Source organism: Sebastes fasciatus, chromosome 12 (genome assembly GCF_043250625.1).
Source record: "Sebastes fasciatus isolate fSebFas1 chromosome 12, fSebFas1.pri, whole genome shotgun sequence".
Classification (NCBI taxonomy): Eukaryota; Metazoa; Chordata; class Actinopteri; order Perciformes; family Sebastidae; genus Sebastes; species Sebastes fasciatus.
The window spans coordinates 26712188-26740180 of record NC_133806.1 but is presented as its reverse complement, the minus strand read 5'-3'; the positions used below and the strand labels follow the sequence as shown (position 1 = coordinate 26740180).

The following is a 27993-nucleotide window of genomic DNA, read 5'->3' as shown; positions in this document are numbered from 1 at the left end:
ACAACAATAAAAGCGGTAACTTCCTTCTACCTCCACATAGACTCGAATGAAGCAAATATATTGATTATGGCATTAAAACAAATCTATTTATTATTGAGACTGCTGTTTCAGTGTGATGTGCATAAGTACATGATTATCAGAGGAGACCTTACCTTTGTGCAGTAGGTAATTACAGTAAGCAGTTTCCTACATATTACTGAGTGATTAAGATAAAAAGCAGACATTTCTCAGTGCAGTGAGAGGGTATATTTTCCTTTAAGGAGCTGTCAGCTGGTTTATGACACTGTTTGTGTGCCGAGCTGTTCCCAGGCAGCATTGTGCCTGATTTAGCTCGGATAGCAACAGCAACAACTTTTAGCTTGGGCTGGTTTTGTGAGGAGAAGTCGCACATCTCAGCTGTGGAGAGTCACTCAGTGACCATGTGCTCATGGAAGCCTTTTACCCCGCTCTCTCCCCCTTCTCCCCCGGCTCTATCTCCACCCCCACCCCGGTCTCCTCTCTCCACCCCCACCCCGGTCTCCTCTCTCCCCCCCCACCCCGGTCTCCTCTCTCCCCCCCCACCCCGGTCTCCTCTCTCCCCCCCCACCCCGGTCTCCTCTCTCCCTCCCTCCATTTCTACCTGACATCTTCAAACTATTTCCGCGTCATTCCTGCCTCGCGCCGTTTGAAGAGACACTGGGAAACTAAGCCGAGCGCCCCTCCCACAGACCCGTCCGCTCAGCCAATCACAGCCAAGGATGGGACTTTAAGTAGCCAATCGCGTGTCAGCTGCCGCCGCGTCGGGTAGCAACAGAGCCCATAGAGGGTGCGTGCTGAGTGAGGGTAGAGAAGTTCTAACACTGTGTGTGTGTGTGTGTGTGTGTGTGTGTGTGTGTGTGTGTGTGTGTGTGTGTGTGTGTGTGTGTGTAAGTAACATTCTATAATGGCCGCCTGTGTGTTAACACATAAATATGTTGAAGAAGGGGGAAACCATTTCTCCACTCTAGCCTCAAACAACACTGTATTTTTTTTACAATTAAAGCTATAAACTTTTAGAAAATATTCTAATACTTATTATTGGCCTGTAGGAAGTGGTTATAAGTAGGTGTTTAGTCCATAAAACTTTGTTTAAGTAAAGGTTGTATCCGTGAATATAAAGTTCCAGTATATATATCCCGCTGTTACTATAAATGGCCAGGACAGCAGAGGTCTGCTCGGAACAAACCATTGTGGTCAGAGGGGAGGTTAATGTCCCGCTAACTCGCTTGATTTGTTGATAGCGTGTCTTTAAGTCAGTCGGCATCTGGGTGATTGTTAATGTAAATCTCCTCGTGAAATGTCCCCTTTTGTGGTGTTTTCCTGTGTCTTCCGGTGCTATGTGAAGCTGCACCAGACAGACCAGCTCCCCCCCCGCCACAGCCAGTTGGTTGAGCCCGGTATCGCAGGGTGGGGGATGCTGTGTGGGAGAGCCAGCACAGATTCCGTCTAACGGGAGAAGCACGGAAAAGGGAAACGGGCGAGAAACATGAGTCGGAATCGCCCTTGTGAAGGTTTCCACCTTGAAGGATTAAAAAATCTCACCCATTTCTGTTAAAGGAGGACCGTTAAATGTGAGAGAAGAAGGCGGAAGCGATCTGACAGCTCAGGAACTTTACACCGGATCTTTAAGTTTACTTTGCTAGTTTGTTTTTATTTTGATCACCTAGGAGGCTTCTTCATGGGTCGAGTTTGGTAAACAGAAGATCTCAGTTTGGAAGTATAATGCGGCTTGTTCTGTCTTCAACACGGGGAACCATCTAACCCCCAAATACTGGATCTAAACCCCGGTTTCCTCCCCAGCTTTATTGTCCCTGCTTGTAATGGTGCGTCACGTTGGCCCGTGAGCGGATATCCCAGTTTAAGAGCAACTTTCTCTGGAGCTCCCTGTGAAATCAACACGTTGCAGCAGCAACAACAGCAGCAGCAGCGGACTGGTTTGTTTACATGTGTTTGTGCAACTGCCTGTTGTCACAGAGACACCCAGTGTAGTTGTATGGGGATTTAAAGGGGGCTCCTGTTCACCCTGGCAGAGGCCAGCCACCTCCTGCTGTAGGCGGGTGAAGGGGGCTTCGTGGCTGGTGGCTGCTGTGTGTGTGTGTATGTGTGTGTCACTGGATTAATCTGAGTGGTAACATCACTCCACACTTGCCCTACTCTGTCCAGTGACCAGTTCCCCAGAAAGCGCCAGTAATTGGAGCTATATTTAGCGTAAGGGATGGGGTAAAAGCAGGCAGCTGGAAACCCAACTCCCCTCCACCTCCTTCTCTTCCACCCCTACCTCGCTCAGCCCACCTGGCAGCATGCTGGGCGAGCCTGGTTAGCACACAGCTAGAGTCGTCTGGAACACAACTTCTAATATGTTGGAACCATACTGACTGTGGAGTAACCTGGGAATACTAGCTGTATTCTACTGCTACTTCTACACACCCTGTACTGGACTAAGATGTCTGAATTAGCTGTTTGGTTCAACCTGTCCTGGACTAAGTGAACCTAACACAAGGAAGTCTATGCCTTTACCCCCTCGGACATTTACAACTCATTAACATCCTGTAACAGAAGAAAGGCCTACTTTTGACTACTTAAAATATCAGTCGCCAGCGATCTGGAGCCTCCAGCACACAGAAAGAATGCATGAAACTGCCGAAACCAACGAAACAAAAAGCTAACCTGACTTAACCAAATATTCTATTTCCCCCCATACCCACAGAGAAACAGAATATATATGTAGAATCTATATCTATAGTGTAACTCCACAGAAGACAGAGATTACATCCTTTATATTTTTACTTCAGAGAGAGACAAGCTGCCTGTACACCAGTTGGTTGCCTTAGAAACCACAGTCACAAAAATAAAAAATAAAAAGAATAGAAAAGAAGCCAGAGAAGACGGTGCCTTTTGATTGGTTGGTCGGTTTCCCACCATTTCAAGATTCATTGATTTAAGTTGGATGTAAACTGTTGAAGCGAACTCTGGGATTGAAAACACACGTCTCATGACAGACTAAACAAGCCCCGCCCACCTGTCAAAGCGTTTTCCGTTTGACAGTATTTCCCTGCTGGATTGAACTATTGCCAAGCGTTTCCATGGTGATCACGTCATCATCCGTGGAGGACAAGCCCGTGCCCTCTTGCAGGATGGTCCAAACAGAACCCTGGATCTCCTCGGCCCTGCTGCGCAAGAACAAGAGTCAGTACACGCACACACGCACACACACAATCCCACTTATAAAACAACTTACTTTACAGTACAGCCACAAGTGTGTGTGAGTACTGTCATGGTAATCTGTGTGTTGATACTTATTGTTGATAATTATTTTAGTTGCTGTCAGTAATGCCGGGTACACACTACACGAGAATCAAGCTGACGATCGTCAGCAAAGCCCTGATTTTTTTTTTGATAGTTCTTAAGATTATCTTTCCAGATATTCCTGAGGTGTGAGATATGTTAATAGTGTTTTTTTACATCCCCTGATCGGCTCGGAAGTCCATCCTGGACGCACCGATTTCAAATCGTAAATGTTAAACATGCTCAATATTTACGATGGGATATCCTGTTATGTGTGGGGAATCCCGAGGAAAGCCGATGACGCAGTCACGTTGGAAAGAACGATAGCAAATAGAGAACCAAGCTGACTGAAACGTAAGGACAACCACCGCCGTCGGCTAATGCAAAACGTGAAGCATGAAGTAGTAGTAAGATAGACCTCAGAAATGGAGGACCAACTTGTTGACTTGTGGCAACAACACGTGTTTATTTGACGTGTCTCCATGACTTTATCCATTATTTTTCTTTGTGAATTTTCAGTACAAAGTAAAAACTAACATCGCTAATTCTTCCTGCTCATTGTCCGCCATGTTTGTTTACACTAAAGTCACGTTTGATCACGAGAGATTTTGTGAGGTTTCTTTTAGTCGGGACTCTTGTTGTTCATGAATGAATCTGTTAGTGTGTGGTTGCTGTTTGGGCCAAATTGTTGCTCTCCACACACTATAGGAACAAAACTGTTCAATTTAACATAACATGTTGTTATGTGTGGACTCTCACATTTTAGACATCTGGTAAGTTTGAAAAATCTTTTTGGTGTGGGCCAGCCTTAATTGATTCAATCTGTGTCACAATGGTGGTGTGTTTGTGTATGTCAACATGTTGCAGTGGCGCTGTGTGTGTCAGCATGTCTTGCCGGTGAGTGGTAATGTTGAAGTTTGTAATGCACGTGTTTGGCTTTCCATCGACATTGTTTCAGCCTGAACTTGAACGATCAGAATCCAGGCCGCTCTGGGTCTGAATAGGTCCACGCTCCATGGCTGTCAGTGTGACCTGAAGCAGGAAGCACCGTCGTGGTCAGACAGTTTGGCAGTTGTGGTCAGTCAGTCGGGGACACTGAGCTGACGGATGTGAGGATGCAGTCTGATCAGATGCAGTTTTACCACTTTGTTCCATTACTCCTGCTTTCATTTACATTATTAATCTATGCCAGTGGTTTCCAACTGGTGGGTCATGGTCCATAAGTGCATCTGGTCAACTTTGTTAAAAAAAAAAAAAAGTCCCCCCCCAAACAACTATTTTATTAGTGGTGCTACAAAGTGCAACAAGTAGTCTGTCACTGCCGGCTAAATGATTATTGCCTGCGTGTCCACTGACTGTCGAGGTCCTTCCATAGTCTACGATGTTTATAGCAGAGACTGAATAATCTAGCCTGCTCCACAACATTACCAAACACAAGTTTACACAGAATAAATGAAACTCGGTTTTACTGACTCTGAACACAAAAACAGATAGTTAGCTAAAAGTAATGGATAAACAGTTGAAATAGTTAGCTAAAAGTAATGGATAAACAGTTGAAGTAGTTAACTAAATGTAATGGACAAACAGTTGAAATAGCTCAAAGTAAGTGTCTTAATATTTATGCAACAGACAGGCTTAATTAGACTAGTGTAACCTGACAATCTAAGGCCAAGACTAGTCTTAAACTAAGTATATGCAACTGGCCCCTGTCAAGTGAATACTAGGACCCTGAGGCTAAATCTAGTGGCACACCTAGGGCTGGGTAATGTATTGAATACTGACTTATATTTGACATCTTTTTTAAGTCATTGTTGCCAATATTGCAGCATTACAAGTACTCAAAAGTATATACTGTAAGTGAGAGGAATCAGTCGATGACCTAATTGTTACACCAGGATTTGCTGTTTAACACTTTCATCAGTGTCAACAAGTCTCATCTGACAAAATATACAGTGTCAATAATAATTTGGTGGCTGATGTTCATGTGACTTTAGTTGTGTGTGGTTGTGAGAGAAAGCAAGAGGACAAGGCATACTTGATGTATTGTTCCACTCTTCCACACGCCAGTGTGTTTTGGAAAGGAAGGTAAAGAACAAGTTTATAGATGTGCTTAATGGTCATCTGTGTTATTTTGGCTGTTGTTATCAAAATGCTTATTAATATTTAATGAAAGAAGGTTTCTAGTAGCCTGTGCGTGTCATTCATTAAAGGCTGGTTAATCTAAATTATAGTGATTCTCAACAACTTGCAGTGCTTGGTCGTGGGAAGTTGATCTGTGACATCTCTGACACCCTCGTGTCCTTATTGGTGGCAATGCACACGTGTACACATGCAAAACTCTGCATGTAAATAATTGACAGCAGTTTTGGCGTCCCTGTGGTTCAAAGAGGCCAATCATGAGCCACAATGTCCCAGGTTCAAATCCGTCCGGGGCTTTTTTTTTTGTTTTCACCTTTATTTATTCAGGGGAGGTTCACTAAGAGAAATGTATGGAAGCCCATTTCTGCCACTGTGATGGAAAAAAAAAAGATCCTATAAGTCATTATAATGAGATATTATCTCAAAATAATGAGATATTATCTCAAAATAGTTAGTTAGTATCTCATTAATTTGACATACTATCATTATTTTGATTTGCTATTTCAATATTTGACTTAGAATCTCAATATTTTGACTTACTATCCCAATATTTTGACTTACTATTTCATTACTTTTACTTACTATCTCAATATTTTGACTTACTATCTCATTATTTTTGACTTACTATCTCAATATTTTGACTTACTATCTCAATATTTTGACTTACTATCATTATTTTGACTTACTATCTCAGTATTTTGACTTACTATCTCAATATTTTGAGCCACTATCTCATTATTTTGACAAGGGATCGACCGATTATCGGCCTGGCAATTAGCTATTAAATATTTTAATTGATTGACAGCCCTAAGCAGGACACAGGTTTGGCTATTGGACTTTCTTGCTGTCCTTTACTAACAGGTGGTGTGTCAGCCCCTATCCACTTTAGCTGCTATGTGCTGCATATCTTGTGTGACATGGAAGGGTTGTTGTTTGAAAGAAGGGTTTGAAAGTGGATATCGATAGTACCAAAGCATTGCCTACATTTTCAAAAAACAATTTGACCTCATGTCACCTGATCTTCATCAGGAGACAGCATTTTGCTTGTGGTCATGGAATTGTTGACATTTTCAGAGCACTTGAACATCTTTTCATCCATAAACTGAGTCTAGATCATGATTGTGGCCATGATATGTTCACATTTATTTACTTTTCTTACAGTCAATGAAAAAATAGGCCACCTTAATTAACATAAGAAGATGCAGCACTGTATTGAAATTTAAGTAGTTACTGTCTTTTATAAATTATTTTCAGTTTGTACTAGGGCTGTCAAAGTTAACGCGATAACGCTTTCTTTAACGCATTAACGCAACTTGTGATTTTTAGGTTGTAGCAGAACCAGTTTTAAAGCTAGAGTAAAGATACTGGTATCATATGAAACTAGAAAAACCTAATGAATCCATCAGTACCAACCATGTCATACTAGCTTGTCGTGAAGGAGGTTAAATAACGCTCCAATTTTACGCTAAATCTTGGTAAGGAAAATCTGTCATGGCCCTTTTCAAAGGGGTCCCTTGACCTCTGACCTCAAGATATGTGAATGAAAATGGGTTTTAGGACAATATTTGTCATTGTTTTGTGTTGTTAATTGATTTCCAATAGTAATTATATACATACATTTGCATAAAGCAGCATATTTGCCCACTCCCATGTGGAGAAGATTATTAAATACTTGACAAATCTCCCTTTAAGGTACATTTTGAACAGATAAAAAATGTGCGGTTAATTTGCGATTAATCGCCATTAACCATTTCAATCGATTGACAGCCCTAGTTTTTACCCATGTGTGTAACAAGCTTATACTGATGATTATAATTTATGATTATTATTTTTCTAGCATGAGATAGTAAATGTTGACTGTGCTGATTGCAGATCAGAATCTAAAACTACAAGATATCACAGTTATTTTTATTTACTCTCAAAGCTTTACAAAGTTAAACTTTCAGTGGGATTCAATAAATACCGGCTGATGTTGGTACTTGTCGCAGGATATTTCTTACTTTCTATACGACTATGGAACCATAAAGTCACCCTCACTCAACTCTCACTGGTCTTAGTCTTGGTTTCTGGCAGTAATTTGTTGTTAGAGTCCTTTATGATCAGTATTGGTCTCCCCTGTGTCACTCATGCCACTACAAAAATGTATGTAGTCAATAGGGCTGGGACAATACACCTATCTCCCGATTCGATACTGTCACGATACTTGTGTGCCGATTAGATATGTAATGGGATTTTTGCTAACTTTTTTTAACACTAGACCATCGGAAAAAGTTGAATCATTCACTTCTAGGGACTTTTACTTTGGAAAATATCTAAATTAATCCAGTAAAAATGTTTGATTTTCAGCATGTATGTAGTCAGAGATGTCCTGAAGTCAAATATATCCGTCATTGTCAGACATTATTTCAAATTTTTTTCCAGCAACCCAAAAATGAAAGAATAAAGACACTTCCTTCACAAATTAGAGGTATTTTCTTTTAATTTATAAGGGACATGTAATGTTTTATACTTCTGGTGAATATAATCCAATCTTGTTTCCATATATGTATTTTGTATATACAGTTCCTTTTGTTAACAATTTAATTTGAAAACCCGACGTAGTCACCCGTGTATACTTCCTCTTCTCCAAGGTGGTCTCTAGCTCTCCCGTCAGCTCCGTTCTCTTTATACATCCATGGTCAGCTCCATCGGGGCTGTTAGAATGCATTTAACATAAATGTCAGTATATGGGTGCTCTACAGTTGTAGCGTCGGCCCATTTGACCACAGAGATGAGAGTGACGGCTGGCTTGACTGTACGTTACCGCAATACAATAACGTTTCCCGTCCGTGACAGAGTTAGCATGCAGCTTTAGCCATGATGTCTAGCTCTGCTTTTCCTGACAAAACCCAAAGTGTTTTGTTTCCATACTTTACTTAATGTGTAGTGTTTACCACTTTGGATTTAACATGCAAGGGGGTGCCGATCGTATCCACATGGACTCTCCGCCGATTTCTACTTTGCTGTGGTTTGTTTTGGTTGACGGATACGGAACGGATATGACGTTACGTTACTCAGACTACAATAGTAAAAGCGGTAACTTCCTTCTACCTCAACATAGACTCAAATTAAGCAAATAAATCGATTCTGGCACTAAAAAAATCTATTTCAAAATTGTAAAAAAAAAAATACATAGGTGAATGGATTTACCCCTATTTTACACTACAGCAGGCTGGATTTCATTTTCTTATTGATTAGCTCTAAAGCTTCGTGATATATTTTAGTCCCTTCCAACCCCCTATGAGCCTGTGCAGAGGTTTTCATCTGTTTAGGAGTCCAGGAAGGAGCCCCAGCCTTTGTATTCAGGGCCTAGAGGCTCTGGATGGACCTGACCAGGTAAATAACAACATAGATTTATCAAACAAATTATTTCAGTTTGACTTGATTTGTTGATATTTGCTTTTTTATTATTGCCTTCTTGTGAAGCACTTTGAAGAGTTAAAGATTATCTGTGCTGATTGGTGTTCATATACTGTTGCACATCATCAGTTAAGAGGGGCTCTGGCAGAGATTTAAATATTGCTCACCCATTTGCCAGGTGCCCCCCTCCCTCATTATCAAACCTGTGTAGTTTACATGTAGGCATGCTCTCTCCAGTGTAGTTTGATTCATTGTTGGATGTTTGCTACTGTGATGTTGACTGGTTATCGCAGTCTATGTGCTCTATGTGTAAGTTTGATCACTTGTTATATTGCTGCACTGCTGTGACTACAGTCATGTTTTTGTCTTGCTGGTCCTGCCGGGAGAACATCACTCATCGACAGGCAGGCGAGTATAGTCCAGTGAAGGTTATTGAATGGGTGCTGTGACTGGGATTTTTGCATCTGGCCACTAGACGTTTGGTTGTGTGAACCTCTTGTAATAACGGGTTCATGTGTCTGCATCATTATCATTTGAGATATGATTCGATATTAACCCTACTAGGGGTGTAACGGTATTTTTTTACGATACGATACGTATCACTTTCCATGGTTCCGATACGATTCAAGGGGAATATTTGGCTCATCTAGAGTGATACGATACGATTCAATGACTTGTAATCAATACAGTAACTTTTTTTTGCCAACAATTCAGTCAGTGTGACTGTGAAATAAATACCTGATACTGCACAGTGCAGGTCAGGATTCCTCAAAGTTTTTCTTGTAAGGGAATCAGGGATAACTTCAGGACCTGCTGCTTCAGTTCTCAAAATACAAGGCAGTGCTATATTTAATTATTATTATTATTTCTGTTGTCATTTTCAATATAAACGGTACCGCAATAATACAGAGATCAACCGCTTATGATGATCAAAAAGCTTGGGACGGAATCATTCCCATACAAACGCTATCTAAATAATTCACTTATAGGAAAAGTAGTCCGCTTACAGTGATCATTTGGGGTCTTTTCATACATGAAAACATCTGGAAAAACATTTAAAAAACTACGTTACACTAACATTAGTTGAATTTCTGTTTAGTTTTTTATTTAACTCCCGTGATAATTTGCCTCGCGGATCGTCTGCTTTCCGGCTGGATACATGACGCTGATGCTGCTTGCACATGGATATCATGACGGGAAAAAGGTCATTTTCTCTGATTAAAAAAACGAAAGCGCACGGTGAAAGTGCCTGTGGTTGAAGCCGCCCTCGTCAAGTGGATTGATAACACCTCTTACGTAATGCTCCCAAAGTGAAACTCTGCACCGCAGCGCCGGCAGCTCATGCAGACCGGTGCTCGTCTCCCTTTACGCCGCTACCGGGTGTGAGAGTGATGAGCCCCGGCAAAGGGGCGCTGTTCATTTGCACGCACGCTCACGCTGCAGAGCCGGCCAAGCTGACAAGCCGGCGCATGTCGATGACGTTATACACAGGGAGAGTGAACCCGAGTAAGGTTTAACATTTCTTTACTAATAAAAGTGCTAAGAAAATACGTAAGGGATAATGTACAGCGAGCCAGTCATTGTGAAAGGGGATTCTTTCACAACACTGACCGGCTCGCTGTACATTATCTCGCTTATTACAAGGCTACTTACTGAAGAAGTCAATAATTTGACACAAAAACGGTCCACCAGAGTCCGACATCAAAGCTGCGCCCATAGCAACGGTCTGCTATACATAGCAACGGTCTGTTATAGAGAAATTACAGGCCGCAGAACGCCGTGATTGAACAATCAGAATCGAGAATTCAACACAGCCGTGTAATAAATCCATATAACGTTTGTGGTGCCTAAATACAAGGTGCAAATTCTTAGTATCGATACAACAGATTATTTACCTTGCAAATCGATTTCAGATCTATATACGTCCCCTGTGAAGGACAACTTGCCGATCCCCTATAGTATACCTGTAGCAGATGAATCGTTGCACCCCTCATGTTAGCTTTTAGCTAACTGTGTTTTCTGTATGTGCCAGCTAAGACTCTGACTCGCTCAAATCTTACAGTAAACTTTATTTCTTAAAGTTTGTCTCTTTGACCGTCTCCTCGTCCCACTTGTCTCCGCACATTCATGAAGTGTCAGCTTAGGCACAAGTGGGAAAATGTTTCGAATGTTCAGACCCATCTTGATCTCAGAGTGTATCCATGTGCTCCTGGATCTTTGCTTTGACTTTGTATGCAGTCACACAGTTTAGTTTCAACACACCTGTAGATTGAAGCCCCATGACCAAGGACTGTCACACCGAGTGTGTGTTTACATGGGCATTAGTATCCTGGTTTTCATCTTATTCGGGATAAGATGTTTACATGAGAAACCTGGTTATTCATGTCCCGGTATACAGGATTCTAACAGTATCCAGGTTTAAGATCATTTTTGTCTTTTGGAGTTCTCCTGAAATCAGGTCGATGTTGATTTTTACATATACAACACATTACCGGGATACTCCAAAAACCTAATCATAGCCAGGATAACTGTGCATGAAATGACTGCATTATGTTTACAAGTTGACAAGTTGTTTGTAAAAAGCTGATGCCATGTTGAGCATTTACCTGAGACCACAGTAGTCATTCAACACATTGCGTAGGTTGCTTTTGATATGGTTAGTCTGAGATTTAGTACTTTACTTATATGACTTATTTGATGCGTGTTGTGGATTAAAGGCTATATTCATTCTTGAACCTCTCACTGTGTGCATGACATGTTGCTGTTGTGTATTAATTTTGTCAGTTATGATTGTGCAGACATTAAAAACATTGTGTTAAGATCAGATGGGCAGCTGATACTAGGGCTGTCAATCGATTAAAATATTTCATCGCGTTTAATTGCACATTTTCTATCTGTTCAAAATGAACCTTAAAGGGAGATTTGTCAAGTATTTAATACTCTTATCAACATAGGAGTGGGCAAATATGCTGCTTTATGCAAATGTCTATGTGTTTATTATTGGAAATCAATTAACAACACAAAACAATGACAAATATAGTCCAGAAACCCTCACAGGTACTGCCTTTAGCATAAAAAATATGCTCAAATCATAACATGGCAATCTGCAGCCCAACAGGCAACAACAGCTGTAAGTGTGCTGACTTGACTATGACTTGCCCCAAACTGCATGTGATTATCATAAAGTGGGCATGTCTGTAAAGGGGAGACTCGTGGGTACCCATAGAACCCATTTTCATTCATATATCTGGAGGTCCGAGGTCAAGGGACCCCTTTCAAAATTGCCATGACAGTTTTTCCTCGTCAAAATTTAGCGTATGTTTGTGGTGTTATTTAACCTCCTTCGTGACAGGCTAGTGTAACATGGTTGGTACCAATGGATTCCTTAGGTTTTTCTATTATCTTCACTCTAGCTTTAAAACTGAGCCCGCTACAACTTCTGAAAGATTGATTGCTTAAATGCGTTCAAGAAATTATTGTCGTTAAAACAAATTTGTGATAAAGCGTTATTCTATCCATCTATTCTATCTATCTATATCGCTTTCTTCAAAGTCACCGGACTCCATTGACAAAAACAGCAATTTTACATTACCTAATTCTACCGCTGCATTGATCAGTTAGTTTGTGTTATTGTGACTTTCTGATCTGAACTAACGTGGCGTCCACAGCAGTACATAGTACATCCACAGCCGGTACTCCTGTCTGCTTCTCCAAACTGGGAGCACGCCAACCGCCATCCAAGTTACTGTATGTAACGTTAATACACTGACTATAAGGATGTATATATACTGTACATGTAGCGGCGTCATCATGCAGAAACCTACGTCAGGCCACGTAGGAAAAGGTTTTTAGAAGAGCTTGGGAAAATACTATTTGATGCCAAAACAGTTTTTTCTTGCCAAAATTTAGCACAAGTTTGGAGCATTATTTAACAAGCTAGTATGACATGTTACCAATGGATTCCTTAGGTTTTCTACTTTCATATGATACTGGTATCTTCACTCTAGCTTTAAAACTGAGCCCGCCTCAACAAGGGATGTAGTACTCCAGTTGTAACTTCCCAGACCTACTGTACTGTTGGTTCACTCCAATGGACTCTGGGACAAGTTGGTTCGGTATTGCTGTCCATCATCTAGCAACTTGTTGTGAGCAGGAAACATTAGTTTACTGTGTGTTGCTGTGCTGCCTGGAGTGACTCCTCTCTGTTGCCCTAAATATTGTTAGTGCATCAACACAACACTGATGGAGAGATAAACAGTCTGCAAAAGAAGAGACATATGGACGGAGTATTAGGGCCACCCTGATGGAAAAAAAATCGGAGATTTCGAGAATAGAGTTATAATATTCCGAGAAAAAAATCGTAATGTGCGAGAATAAAGTCATAGTATTTCAAGAAAAAAAAGTTGTAATATAACGAGAATGAAGCCATAACTTTACGAGAAAAAAAGTCGGAATATTACGAGAATGAAGTCATAACTTTACGAGAAAAGAAGTAATTTCCTCCACTACAAAAGTGTCATTTCCCCCAGATCCGTGTGGTTCTTTCTTCGGAATAAACGCAGTTTCTTGCACATTCTTTTCGATAATGTGGAGCTGATGTGCCAAAACATGAAGTATTTTGTTATTTGTGAAACCTAAACTAAAGTAAAACGTCACAAGATGCTCCACATTCCTCATTTTCTCACAGGCTAGCACACTGCTCTATTTCCCCTTTAAAATAACACATAAAATTACTACTTTATAATATTGTGACTTTATTCTCATAATACTACGACTTTTTTCTCTTAAACTTATGACTTTATTCTCATATTACAACTTTTTTCCCCCGTAAATTTATGACTTTATTCTCATAATATTATTACTTTTTTCTCGTAAACTTTCGACTTTATTCTTGTAATATTAAGACTTTATCCTGGAAATCTCAGATTTATTTATTTTTCCTAAATGTGCCCCTAATAGTAGAAGTCAGTATGGATGTAGGAAGATGGATGGATGAATAGAAGAGAGAATCAGATTTGAGGAAGCAGGAAGGATGATGAAGGGAAGGGGGAGGAGAGAGAGCGGCTGGTAGGGTGGGTTGGGTTGCTAGGGGAGAGGATGTCAGACTGCTGCTGCTGAGAGCCAGGCCTGCTATTGGAAGCTACTTGCTTAGCAGGAGAGAGGCGGAAGAGGAGAGAGAGAAGTAGCTAATGAGTATTGTAGGCTGGTTGCTGAGACAGCACTGGGTTTATTTATAGAGCGCTGGCCAGCCAGCCCTTAGATACCAACAGCGAATCAGCTGACAGAGAAAGTGGGGGCCCCGGCCAATGGCAGCGCAGGAAGGGGGATGCCAGATTGAGGAAGTGCTGTGAGTGCCTCTCAGTCTCTTAAAGAGACGGTGCACATTTCTCAGTACTAGGCAGATATTCCCTCTCTCTCTCTCTCTCTCTCTCTCTCTCCTCTCTCTCTCTCTCTCTCTCTCTCTCTCTCTCTCTCTCTCTCTCTCTCTCTCTCTCTCTCTCTCTCTCTCTCTCTCTCTCTCTCTCTCTCTCTCTCTCTCTCTCTCTCTCTCTCTCTCTCTCTCTCTCTCTCCATCTCTCTCTCTCTCTCCAGCAGTGTCATATCTGTAAGCAGGCCAGGACCCAGAGCACCACAACAGTCCCAGTGACAGTGATTGGATTACTTTCTCTACCTCATCACACAACACAAGTACAACATACTTGCCAACCCTCCCAGTTTTCCCAAGAGACTCCCGTTTTCCATTGCCCTCTCCCGGTTTCCTCCCGGGGTCACAATTCTCCCACATTTCTCCCGATTTATGGCAAATTTTCACACTTTTTTCCCTCTTCGTTATCTTAGCCTGTTTCTGGAACTGAACAGTGTGTATAATCCCTACTGTTTCCACCCGGACGACAATACAGCTACACCAAATGTCGTTTCCCAGCAGAAGAGAGCAGTTTATGCTCGCAACACAGCTCAGTTTGAGCTCATGTTTGAGTTGCGCTCGCCGCACATCCATACTTGCCAACCCCAAGATTTTCCCGGGAGACTTCCGTTTTTCATCACCCTCTCCCGGATTCCTCCCGGGTTTACAATTCTCCAGCATTTCTCCCAATTTATGTCAAGTTTTTCACACTGAACCCGTTTCTGGCGCTGTACAGCATCTATAATCCCTACTGTTTCCACCCGGACAACAATACAGCTACACCAAATTTCGTTTCCCGGCAGTAAAGAGAGCAGTCTATGCTCACGACACAGCGCTGTTTGAGCTGTGCTCGCCGCTGGGTTCAGCACACATCGCAGCGCCCAAAGTTGGGCTTTGCTTGACGTAGCGAAAGGCCGTCGTGGCATGGCGCAAACCACTGGAAATAACAGGATTCAGAGCGCAGTGGTGGCGTTGTCGCATTGTGTCTGAAAGGGCCTTCAATGAGTGAGAGAAGACTAAGACTAAGAGAAAGAAATACTCAAGCAGGAGAAAAATATTAATAAAAACTGATGAATATTAGTTTAAGCCAGAGATTCACACGTCAAGTTTTCAGTTTCAGTTTTCTTTTCTGAGAAATAAATGTAAAATTAAAAGTTTAACATAAAAAGCTGTTGCAGTGTACTTAATATTTTGTTAATCCATTGTTTTAAAGTCACCAGAATGCAGGAAACAAAGTCTCTGAAACCCCCGACCCCCCGCTGTGGTTTTAAATTCCTCCTATTTTTAAAGGTCCTGACACTCCAAGGCAACGGTTGGCCATCGGACAGTTCGGGGCCAGCGGCTCTAGTCTGCTGTGTTGGAGGTTTTTCTGCCGATTCAGCATGTTGAATCGGCGGCATAGCGCGCCGGTGAGAGAATGACGAATACAGACTACCGCCGCCTGCTGGGGTGGAGAGTTATTTCCTCTCACGCAGGCGCAGAACGTACGTGGTAGTTGGTCGTTGGCTGTAGTCTCTGCGGTGTGTTTCGAGTGCAACTTTTTGGCTGAAACAAAGGCGACGTAAGGCGACTCTACGGGTGACCTTCGCCGCCGCTAGTTCTTTGATGTCGGCTTGGTGTGTCCCCAGCTTAAGGTCTCAAGGTTGGGAAGGATGTTAGATGGCCAACCATAGATTTACATAAACGGGGAAAACCCTGCTTGTAATGCTGAGCTCCTGTGCTGTAACAACACTGCTCTCTATACCAGATTTCAGGGCTGCAAAGGTCTATTTTTATATCACTATAACATAATTCAGGGCAGACATTTTCAGTAAGAATAACTTTTGTAATTATAGGTTCTTCACCATTATTATCTACCATACACAGTGTAGACAGTTCTCCTATTCAACATCTTTTTCCAAACGGCTCCTTGAGATTTTAAATAGAGCTCTGTGGCTAAATGTGAAGTTAAAAACCACTCAGCAGCTTCAAACCTGTGTGTGTTGAACTGTTAGTGTGTTGCATACTTGCCAACATTGAGACCTTAAAAATAGGGAGGATTTCGAAACCATAGCGGGGGATCTGGTAGTTAGTTAGTTACTTAGTTTCCTGCATTCTGGTGACTTTTAAAAAATGAAAATAATAAGTACACTGCTACAGCATTTTTATGTTGAACTTTTAATTTTACCTTTTAATTCTCAGGAAAAGAAAACTGAAAACTTGACGTGTGAATCTCTGGCATAAACTAATATTCATCAGTTTTTATTCATTTTTTGCTCCTGCTTGAGTATTTCTTTCTCTTAGTTCTCTACATTTCTTTCTCAGTCTCTCACTCACTGAAGGTCCTTTCAGATACAATGCGACATTGCACCACTGCACTCTGAATCCCGTTATTTCCAGTGGTTTTCGCCACGCCCCGACGGCTTTTCGCTATGTTGAGGAAAGCCCAACTTTGGGCGCTGTATGTTGTGATGTGCGGCGAGCGTAACTCAAACATGAGCTCATGTTGCGAACATAAACTGCTCTCTTCCGCCGGGAAACATTTGGTGTAGCTGTATTGTCGTCCAAAACGGGTACAAATTTGACATAAATTGGGAGAAATTCGGGAGAATTTTGACCCCGGGAGGATACCGGGATAGGGCGATGAAAAACGTGAGTCTCCCAGGAAAATCGGGAGGGTTGTTAAGTATGCCATCTAATGGCCTTTTCCCACACACCCAGTATATCCTGCTTGCTTTATCTGCTCTGACCTACATCATTGTCAAAAGGGACCCCTTTGAATATGGCCATGACCGTTTATCCTCGCCAGAATGTTGCGTAAGTTTGGAGCATTATTTAACCTAGTATGACATGGTTGGTACCATTGGATTACTTAGGTTTCTAGTTTCATATGATACCAGTATCTTCACTCTAGCTTTAAAACTGAGCCCGCTACAACCTAAACATCACAAGTTGCGTTAATGCGTTAAAGAAATTAGTGGCGTTAAAACCAATTTGCATTAATGCGTTATTATCGCGTTAACTTTGACAGCCCTACTATATATAGATTTTATACAGTCACATTTGCTGTTTATTTTACACAAGTAGGTCCAACTGTTTCTCTCCTGTCACTGAGATTGCATTTACACAAACCCTCATCATTCATTGGTGGATAAAAAAGTCACATGCTTTGCTTTAAACAACCAAACTGTGTGTCCCGTTTCCCACTTAATGCCATAGCTTTCTATAAATACTGCTGCCTCTTCTGTTATGGAAAGTGACTAAAACTGGAGCATTGCATTCATATAAGTGTCGTGAACAGTTAAGTTGCATGTGCGCATTTTTTGAGGTTCTCTTCCATATGGATTTCTGTATAAGAGTGTGGAAGAAGCAGTGTGATATTCCACATCTAAGACTTTATCAGTGAGTCCACAGATGAAGGCCATGTGCTGGTGACACAATCTCTTAAAGGTTCAGATCCACAGGCTGTTGGGGTAGATCATGTGAGGGGCAGGCATGTAACCCGTCTACCAGTCTGCTGTGTGACGGTATTGAAAACTCAAGACCACCTGAAGCTCAACACCTGTTCATGGCAAAGAAAGACTGTGAGGTTGTCTGCATGTGTTGGTACATCAAATACTAGGGCTGGGACGATACACCTATCTCCCGATTCGATATGTATTGCGATTGTTAAGTATTCTACAAGTATTGCGATTCAATATTATGATTTATTGCGATTTTTGTTGACTTTTTTAACACTAGACCATGGGAAAAAGTTTAATCATACACTTCTAGGGACTTTGAATTTGGAAAATCTCTAAATTAATCCAGTAAAAATGTTTGATTTTCAACATGTATGTAGTCAGAGATGTCCTGAAGTCAAATATATCAGTCATTGTCAGGAATTATTTATTACATTTTTTCCAGCAACCCCAAAATTAACGGATAAAGACTTTTCCCTCACAAATTAGTGGTATTTTCTTTGTAATTTATAAGGGACACATATTATTTTATACTTCTGGTGAATGTAATCCAATCATCTTATTTCCATATATGTATTTTATACAGTTCCCTTTGTTAACACCTTATTTTGAAAACCGAATGTAGTCACATGAGTATACTCGCTAGGTCTCCCGTCAGCTCTGTTCTCTTTATACATCCATGGTCAGCTCCATCGGGGCCGTTTGAATGCATTTAACATAAATGTCAGTATATGGGTGCTCTACAGTTGTAGCGTCGGACCATTTGACCACGGAGATGAGAGTGACGGCCGGCTTGACCGCACGTTACCGCAATAGCAGCTTTAGCCGTGATGTCTAGCTCTGCTTTTCCTGGCCATGTGTGAAACCCAAAGTGTTTCCATACTTTCCTGGATGTGTACTGTTTACCACTTTGGATTTAACATGTGAGGGTGCAGGTCGTATCCACCCAGACCCTCCGCCGTTTTCTACTTTCTAGTTTCGGCTCGCTGCGGTTTGTTTTGGTTGAAGGATACAGAACGGATATGACGTCACGTTAATCAGACTACAACAATTAAAGCGGTAACTTCCTTCTACCTCGGCATAGTGCCATTCTACTCAGTATATATTATAGAGCAGGCCATATCACCAGACTGCTATGTCATGTAGCAGTTTATATTCCCAGAATACTTGAAACATTCAGACTTAAACTATTTGAGGGTGAGTTAGTGCGCCTGTTGATATTTTCAAAACTTTCAGGTACAAATCAAAATGGACAGTGTGATTTTTTTTTTTTTCTTTAAAGCTCTTTTACAGTAATTCTACTGGTTGCTTATTCAGGGAAAGTCTTTAAAATACCAAGAACAGCAACCAGTCCCCTAACTGAACTGGAGAAAGAGAAATGGTCAGCAGCTGAGCCACTCCCTGTCCATTGTAAATCAAACCATCATTAATTATGCAGTAAGCTTAGCTGTATTCTAACACACATGTCCTTCATTGGTAGCTAGCTCACTTGCTATATGAGGTGGCAGTAGGTGCGTAGCCTAGCTGAGTCAATCCAACCATTAGCTTAGCATCTGCTCACTTGCCCTTGACCCATGATCAACTCCCTGGTGTGACATCCACGGTCCACGAGCATTCGTCTACATTGAAAGGTCAAGGAGCAACTAGGGATGCACCGATCTGACCAATACAGATTCCTCCCGACAATCGTCAGCAACGCCCTGATTTTTTGTTGGCTCTAACAAACAAAGATTACAGATGCTGCAGGTTTAATTTGACAGAATTGGTGATGTCGTGGCGGTGTACTTGATAAATATAGACATAAGATGTTAGCAGAGTGCTTGAATCTTTATTCCAGGATTTTATTATATAACCGCTTTGACCACAATGTGGTCAGCAATGGCAGAGTAGCGCTGTCTGTATTTCGGTAATTTTGACCCAAGTAAATGTCATCTTAAGTCTCGAAGCAAAGGAAGCTGGATGACTGTACGAAGACCTAAAAAGTGTTTATTCAAAAGTATAGTGTATTTCAATTAAGCCTACTTGGAGCTAAATAATCGTGATCTCAATATTGCTCAAAATAATCGTCATTGTCAATTTGGCCTTAATCGTGCAGCCCTACCGCTGTGTAATCTCATTTTTTACGCAACAACAATTCTGCCATGTTTGTATTAGAAGGGAGATCTGTTGTGTCACGTACCTAATTTCTCCCTAAGCTGCATAAACATGATGCGTTCCTCCATGTGACAAATCGTGCAGAGGTAGAAGGGCAGGACACCGATGGAAAGAAATGTAACTTGTGTGAGACAGTGGAGTTAAAAGTTTTTTAAAACGTTTCCAAGGAACAACAAAAATGTGTCAGAGTCGCGTAAAACATTTCTGGATTTGTGAAGTTAACCGATGTCAGGGTAACTCAAAGTCAGATATCCACTAGAGTAGACAATACAGTGGTATTGGAATCTATTTGTGTTATTATCACATATATATCAGTGTTGTATCGGTAATGTGTATTTTGTCTGATGAGTAACAGGAGATGCGAGTACAGAAAGGTCAAAGGTATGCTTGAGGTCATTTAGAAACCGTGTGTCTGTAATAGTGTCCGTGTTTATTTTTACACTGTGAAACATCCTGCTCAGTACATATCTTACATATATCACATGTCATCCCTTTAATCAGAATTAAAGGGATCCTTATCAGATATGTCGTGTGGATATTGGCTCAGTTGGCGACCTCCAGGGAATGCTATGGGGCGTGGCTACCTTGTGATTGACAGGTCGCTACCACGGCGTTGTCTGGTCAGGGCGATGTCCGTGTTTTCGTCTTACAACTTTAACCCTTTCACAGTGTGTTTTCAGTTCACAGTTAATTATAACCTTTTCGGTCGCCTAGAAAATGTCTTGTTCAGCGTTCGGTTGTACTTATGGTGCCTTCAAATGGGTTTGTGTTTACCGTTTGGGATTCTCGGCCTCGTAAGTGGAAAGTTTCTGAATGCTCTGAGTTTACGAGTTGTGACGTGTTTGTTGACGTTTTCAGGAATGGCGAAGGCAATTGAAGTTATTTTTTGTTGCATAATAAGTTAATATATTGTAATTTTAGTTTTTCTTTTTAATTTTATAATATGTTTGAGGGAAATGTTGATATTCCCAACGACCTCATCTTCTTCCTCTGTCATTCAGCCGACGGCCAAAATGCCGAACTCGAGGCTGTGTGTTTCCATAGTTTACTGGATGTGTAGTGTTTACCACTTTGGATTTAAAATGTGAGGGTGCAGGTTGTATCCACGCAGACCCTCCGACGTTTTCTACTTTCTCATTGCCGCCAGCTATGGTTTGTTTTGGTTGACGGATACGGAACGGATATGACGTCACGTTACTCAGACTACAACATTAAAAGTCGTAACTTCCTTCTACCTCCGTATAGACTCAAATTAAGCACTTATATCAATTCTGGCATTAAAAAATCAATTTCAAAATCATTAAAAAAAATTAAAAAACGCGATACATAGGTGAATTAATTTTTCCCCCTCCCCTAGTGACTGTGGTGTTTCTGATCAATAAATGTGATGCAAGATCAGAACGGAACGGTAACCATGTTGTACCAACGATGGAGAATCGGATTAGCATGTTGGGGTTTCCCTCTCTAATCATCTCTCTCTCTCTCTCTCTCTCCCAGGTGTAAGCAGCTCAGGATGTCCGCCCACCTCCTCCTCCTCCTCCTCCTCCTCCTCCTCCTCCTCCACTGCCCAGGGCTTCTCCCTCGCTGAGCCAGCCATGACCAGCCAGCACACACATACACACCCCTCCTTCAGCTCCATCCACTCCATGGCCGAGCAGCAGCAGGTAACACACACACAGCGTATACATTCCTGCCTTTGGCACAGGACCTGAATTATAGCTCACCTGTTTCACCTGTTGGTTGTCATAGCAGCACTGCAACACCAGAGGGTTTACTAGGGGCGTCACAATTTTGATTCTGGCTCTGGGAACGCCCACTTTTTCTTCTTCTCTATTTTCTTAATGCACAGCTGGTTCTGGCCGTTATTACCATATTACCATACGTACTTAAAAACACTTCATACTTACATAAAGACACAAAAAATGGCAGCAGACAACAGTACGCGTGAGATGAAATAACTCTCCCCACCAGCAGGCGGTGGTAGTCTATATTCATCATTCAAAAAGGGAAACAGGAAGACCGAGGACGGAGGATATACAAGCCGTTGTTATGATAAGTACAAGAAACAAAGTGGCGTCTGCCGACCATTTTCACACCACTCTCGCTCACCACTTAGCTTCATTCCAGATGGCCATGTCGCTGTGAAAATATCTGTGTAATGAGAAAAGACTTCTGTGTTTTCCCTCTTGACTTTACTCGTTGGCTTGCTTTCCTCGCGCCCGTTTCTCTTCTCGTGCACTGATTCGTTTAAGCTGAACAGCCAATCAGAGTGATTTCTCTCACCGACGGGCTCCACCGCTGTTTCAACATGCTGAATCGGCCGAAAAAGCCTCCAACACGGGCAGACTAGAGCCGACGGTGCAGGACACAACAAAAAAACTAGATCGACGGACGCTCACGGACAGCCCCAAACTGTCCGCCGGCTGACCGCCGGCTCGGTGTGTCAGGACCTTTAGGCAGAGATGTGTCTGATCTTTTTAGGAATAGCACTGCTACCTGGTGAAGCACATGCCGTGTTCCAAGAAGGAAGCCAACTGTAGCACAGATCCAGGAACACCAAGGCCAGTTTTCTTCTGGGTGCAGAGTACCTGCAGAGCAACTTTTTAAAGCCAAGGGTCATGGGAATTTGTTAATCCTGTTAACATGTGATCTGTGGATCTGGCTAAAAGGCTAATGACCGTGTTCCCCCGAGGTATTCTGTGGGAGGTGCTGCAAGAGTACCGAGTGCAACGGTTGTGTTGACATGCATTCTGAATATGTGGAGCAAGAGCTGTGTTCACGTTAATTGGGTTGAGTCAAGAATAGCATTCCATACTCCAATAAGGTTGCATCTTGTTACCTCTCATGTTTGTGCACAGTATGTATGGCCAGGACTGGAGGATCAGATGAGGTGTGGAGAGGATCCAGGTGTGTGAGATTAGGGTGATATACAGTATCTAAGATATCTTTTGTGGCTCAATCAGAAACCAAACTCTCTCAGAGGATGATGTATTGTAGGTGAGGGAGAGCAGATGCAGGATATCCTAAGCTGTACGATTTTAGCCCGTTTCTGGCCCAAAGTTTGAGCGGCACGACTAATTTTAGAGTCGGACCAAATTTCAGCTTTGTCGGGCGTCGTTTGCAGTGCAGTGTACAAGGGGGACCGAGGACCGATTAACTCCTCCCGACCGGCTGTTGGATGAATTTCTAACATGTTAGAAATTTTGGTCAGCCGTCCACAGGCTCTCACACAGTTAAAGCAGAGCCACGAGCCGATTCCCCAATGTCAAGGCCTTTTTCTGCTTTTTTTTTTTTTTTACAGTAATCAGTGCGTAGCTATCTAGATAACAATGTACAATAGATATCACAAAATGTAGCTAGCTTGCCTCCAATTCTCTCTGGACAAGCCATACTGTCCACGTCTTCCTTGCCACCTGCGACCAGACAGAACGGTTTGCAGGAGCCAACATGCCGTGTGTTTTTTCTATTTCACACGTACAGTGTGATCACTCAGGTCGTGGCTGACGATCGGACTGTCCAGTGTGAGCACGTAAATCGTGAGCTTCGGCTTTACATCGCAAACGATCTATTCGTACAGTAGGAGTAGGAATTACACAACAACATTTCTAAAATTGTACAGTGTATGTCCAGCTCCAGTCTTCTTCACAACTAAAAGGATCATGATGTTCACCATGGGTTAGGGTGTCTGTATTGGACTGTGGTGGTGGTGGTGGTGGTGGTGGTGGTGGTTATAAAACAAAGCTCTCTGTTTACAGTCCTCATTCCAGTAGTCACCTCTGCTCACAAGATTTGAGCAGTGACCAAGAGACTTAAGATAACGGCTGCATGATGCTTTTCAGAGTGAGGATCTGCTGAGGAGTAGATTAAGGTGGTTCAGACAACCAGATCTGACAATCCCTGCTAAGCTACACTTATGTGAGGAGGGAGTCCTTGTGTGTCCACTCGGTGAAGTTGGCCCTCAACAGCTGATGACACCAGTCAGCATCCTCACCGTGGCCCAGGACAGACTGGACATCCTGAAATCCTCCTTCACATGTTTTAGTGTAAACCTCCAGGACATGCAGCATGTGAATGTTTGAAATGAGAAGAAATCTCTCATACACCTATGAGATATAGTTCATCCTTCTTGATGTTACTGCTGAATCTAGTCAATTAAATGTGAAGGAAAATGGTGCCTTAACAAAGACACAATGTTTAAGTTACACAAATGTCCCCTCTTAAAGGGATAGTTCAGATGTTTTGAAGTGGGGTTGTATGAGGTACTTCCCCATAGTCGGTGTATGACCTACAGTAGATGACGGTCAACACGCCCCCAGTTTGGAGAAGCAGATCAAAGCAACGTACTGCTGTGGACGGGCTATATTTAAAATATACACCCCTTTACCTCGCCGTCAGACGGCCCTTTCAGACGTTGAACTGAAGCTGTTATATCCATCTATGCTCTCTTCAATTCCACCAGACTCCATTGACAAATAAAGCAATTTTACCTCGCAGAACACCGGGTGGTTGCTGGTCTTCCGCTGCCTCGATCGGTTAGCTAGTTTGTGTAAATGTGTGACCTCGGTTGGTTTGGATTCGCCAAAGTACATTGCTTTGCTCCCGTGCTGGTACTCCGTCAGTTTCTCCAAACTCCTTCTACTGTAGGTAATACACTGACTATGGATAAGTAGCTCATACAACCCCACTTCAAAACATCCGAACTATCCCTTTAATTTAACCAACCGTTAAAGATAGGGTCGACGATGTTGTAAAGCTAGCATAATTTGAATGTAACATCGCCTCAGGAGCTCCGTCTAAACCCCCCCGTCCCCTCAGGGCTCCTCCCAAGGCAACGCCCCCCCCCCACACACACACACACACACACACATGCACGAGCAGCGCCGCATCGTAACTACTTCACAGACACAGAGCGGAGAGAAGACCTCAACTCAACAACGCTACCTCACGACAAGTAACCACGGCAGTGCTACTGCAGGGCTGAGTTTCCTCTTCCATTCTCCAGTAAACTTGCGGCGGCGACACGCTTTGAGTTCAGGCTGGTGCACGCCAAGGGTAGAGTACGAGCAGGGAGGCAGGGAGGCATCTGATTGGTTCTTTCCAAGCGGACCGCGAGGCAGTGATTGGTAGGCGTTTTTACAGGATTACAGCAGCTACAGATGACGGCTCTTTTCCGGTCCTTTTTCAGAGCTCATCAGTAATGGATCGCTGTCGGGGAGTAAAGACCATTTCAACCAATATAACAAATAGTGTTTACTGGAGAACATCGTCAACCCTGCCTTTAAATGAATCTACTGTATATCTAAAGGTTTACAGCTTGTATGCACCAGTGTGTGTACAATGAGGAGCGGGTATTAGTTTTATTTATTATAATTTGGCACACACTCTGGTGGTGCAAAGGTGAACTGCATGATTCGAGTTGGATTTGATACACAATGTTTTCAATTGTTTAAAAAATGTAAATGTAAATTAAAAATCATCAACAATGTCCTGATATATGTTGCTGCTCTGTGTAGGTGCTGTCTGATATGACCATACTCCAGCGGAGGATCCCCCCTAGTTTCAGAGACCCTGCCAGCGCCCCACTGAGGAAACTCTCGGTTGACCTCATCAAAACTTACAAGCACATCAATGAGGTATGACACACACACACAAAAGGGTGTGTATGTGTTTTTTCAATGTATTTACCTGTTTTCCTGAAGCAGAGCTGGGACCCTACGCTGTTTTTTCCATCCTCAGGTGTACTATACAAAGAAGAAGCGACGGGCCCAGCAGGTCCCTCCAGAGGACAGCAGCACCAAGAAGGAGAGAAAAGTCTACAACGACGGCTATGACGACGACAACTACGACTACATTGTCAAAAACGGAGAAAAGTGGCTGGACCGCTATGAGATAGACTCGCTGATCGGGAAGGGCTCCTTCGGACAGGTGAGGTTCACAGTATGAAACCTGAATCCACATTCAGTGCTAGTTTATAAATCCCCCTCATCAGGGTTCCTTATAAACAGCAACAGTTGGAGCTGTCGCCACCATTAGAACCAACCAAAGGTTTCTTCTTCTAACTTAAAAATGAGTCGAGTAATAGACGAAAACCAAGAATGACACCGTGATGATGATGCTCCTACAGTTAGTAACAACTTAGTCTCAGTAGGGCTGCACAATTAATCGAATATTAATCACGATTTTGGCTTCCCATAGTTAATTGAACAGGATCGCCTGCGATATTGACGTTTAAAATGTGCGTTCTGCTCATAGAAAACTGCTGCATATCAAATGAAGCACTTCCTAAACTAACATCCAGCTGCCAGCCGGTGATCGAGATGCTTTGACTTTACATTTGGGTATAGATTTATCTATACAACCAATGTGTCTATGATTAAATTAAGACCATAAAATAGTTTATCTAGCTCCTAATGTTGCTAATTTTGCTCTCAAAGTGCACCAGATTGAAGCATTTAACTTTAAAATGTAGCTGACAAAAGAGGAGGGTGAATATTCCTCTATTTTTTCATATAGCAGAAAAAGGGAATTGCAATGTTAGTGTTTTCTAACAGCAGCCACAAATGTACATTAGCTGGAATGTAGCACAGCATGGAAGTGAAAACAGTGCTCTGTTGATTTTAATGTGAAAGTGCAATAAAAATTTTATTGCTAAAATCAATGAATAATTGTGATAAATAATCATGATATCAACATTGATCCAAATAATCATGATTATCATTTTGGCCATAATCGTGCAGCCCTAAGTGTCAGTGAATCGCCACCACTTTTCTGTACCTCGCTCAGCACATTACTATTATATAGACCCTTTTACAGCCCACGTCATGATGACGTCATCATGACGTCACGGTGTTAGCTGGAGGCAAAACTAAGGAAAGACTGGAGGCAAAAACGATTCACCTCAGAGTAGGCGGCTAAAGTTACACATTTAAATGTCATCTTGCTGTGTTGTTGGGTGGCAAAAATGATATTGCATACATTTGCGATGACAAACTGTGATTCGAGGCTCTAGCGAGCTACAATATTGGCGAAGCGTTTCAGAGAAAATGTTGCTAATAGTTTAGCCTTGGCTGCTGTTAGCAGAAAGCTAAACTATTAGCACCCCTTTCTCTTTATCTCTGAAACGCTTCACTGATATTGTACGACTCTCTTCTTGACTGACTTTACTGAAGGATAGTTAACTATAGGCATCCAAAGATTTATACGCCCTCAAATTATCTTTACAGCGCTGCCGTTGGCCACCAGCCCGCTGGTCAGATTGCTGGCTACTTATCTAGCTTGTTACTTCCACCATGCTGTCATGCAACACTGGTTACAGAAAATGAACCCAACAGGCTGGTGGCCAGCGACAGCGCTGGTTTTAATGGACCCTCTGCCTCACTCCTCGCCGCTAGGACACTACCAGGAGGAGAGTAGGCGTTAGCTAGCTAGCTTGTCAGTCTCCGGACAAGCTAGCTAGCTAGCTAGCTAACAAGTCAGTCGTCCTCTCCCCCCGAAGTAACATTAGTCCGTCAGCGGCGTAGAGGTCGGCTAATCTGGTCTTGTTGGTTAATGCTAACTTTCTCAACACTCGTGATCCTGGAGAGTGAGTGACAGAACATATTGAGAGAAACTATTATTTTCTTCAGTTATTGTTAAAAAAACAAGCCAACAATACATGCTAGCCAGCGTTAACTAACGTGTTCAGAGAATTATTCTGCCTCCACTTAACGCTCCGCCCGCTATCATCATGTTTACTAACAGAAAACAGGTTTATACATAACAGGACAGCCTGGGACATCAGGCTCCAGGTCATTCCCTGTCTAAGCGTGTGCTTCTAGCATGGCATGTGATGGTGACGTGTGCTGCTGTGTGTCTACAGGTGGTGAAGGCCTACGACCACCACGAGCAGGAATGGGTTGCCATTAAGATCATTAAGAACAAGAAGGCATTTCTAAACCAGGCACAGATTGAACTACGCCTGCTGGAGCTCATGAACAAGCATGACACTGAGATGAAATATTACATAGGTAAGAACAACACACACACACACACGCACACACACACACACGCACACACACACGCACACACACACATTGCAGTCGGCTGTGAGAGTACAGGGGTCAGGTATAACGCATGTAGTAGTTGTACTTTTTCTACAAATGTGTCAATCCACAT

At 42.4% G+C, this 27993-nt stretch overlaps 1 protein-coding gene and 1 long non-coding RNA gene across 3 annotated transcripts in view; one reads left to right on the top strand and one right to left on the bottom strand.

The window, feature by feature from the left end:
• Positions 1-27993, top strand: part of dyrk1b (dual-specificity tyrosine-(Y)-phosphorylation regulated kinase 1B) — a 61871-nt gene that overhangs the window by 25415 nt on the left and 8463 nt on the right. Inside the window, exons 1-5 of one of the 2 annotated variants that reach the window (XM_074654472.1) lie at positions 1400-3204; positions 21337-21503; positions 25353-25472; positions 25576-25764; positions 27698-27845. In XM_074654472.1, coding sequence (XP_074510573.1) covers positions 3102-3204; positions 21337-21503; positions 25353-25472; positions 25576-25764; positions 27698-27845 — 727 coding nt within the window. In that variant the 5' untranslated portion in view covers positions 1400-3101. Of the gene's footprint in view, positions 1-1399; positions 3205-21336; positions 21504-25352; positions 25473-25575; positions 25765-27697; positions 27846-27993 lie in introns of those variants that run through there. The other variant, XM_074654473.1, reaches the window with a different exon arrangement.
• Positions 5738-8613, bottom strand: LOC141779600 (uncharacterized). Its single transcript, XR_012596357.1, has 3 exons — positions 7223-8613; positions 6171-7127; positions 5738-6002 (listed from the first exon to the last, which is right to left on the bottom strand). It is a non-coding gene; the product is annotated as an uncharacterized LOC141779600 (long non-coding RNA).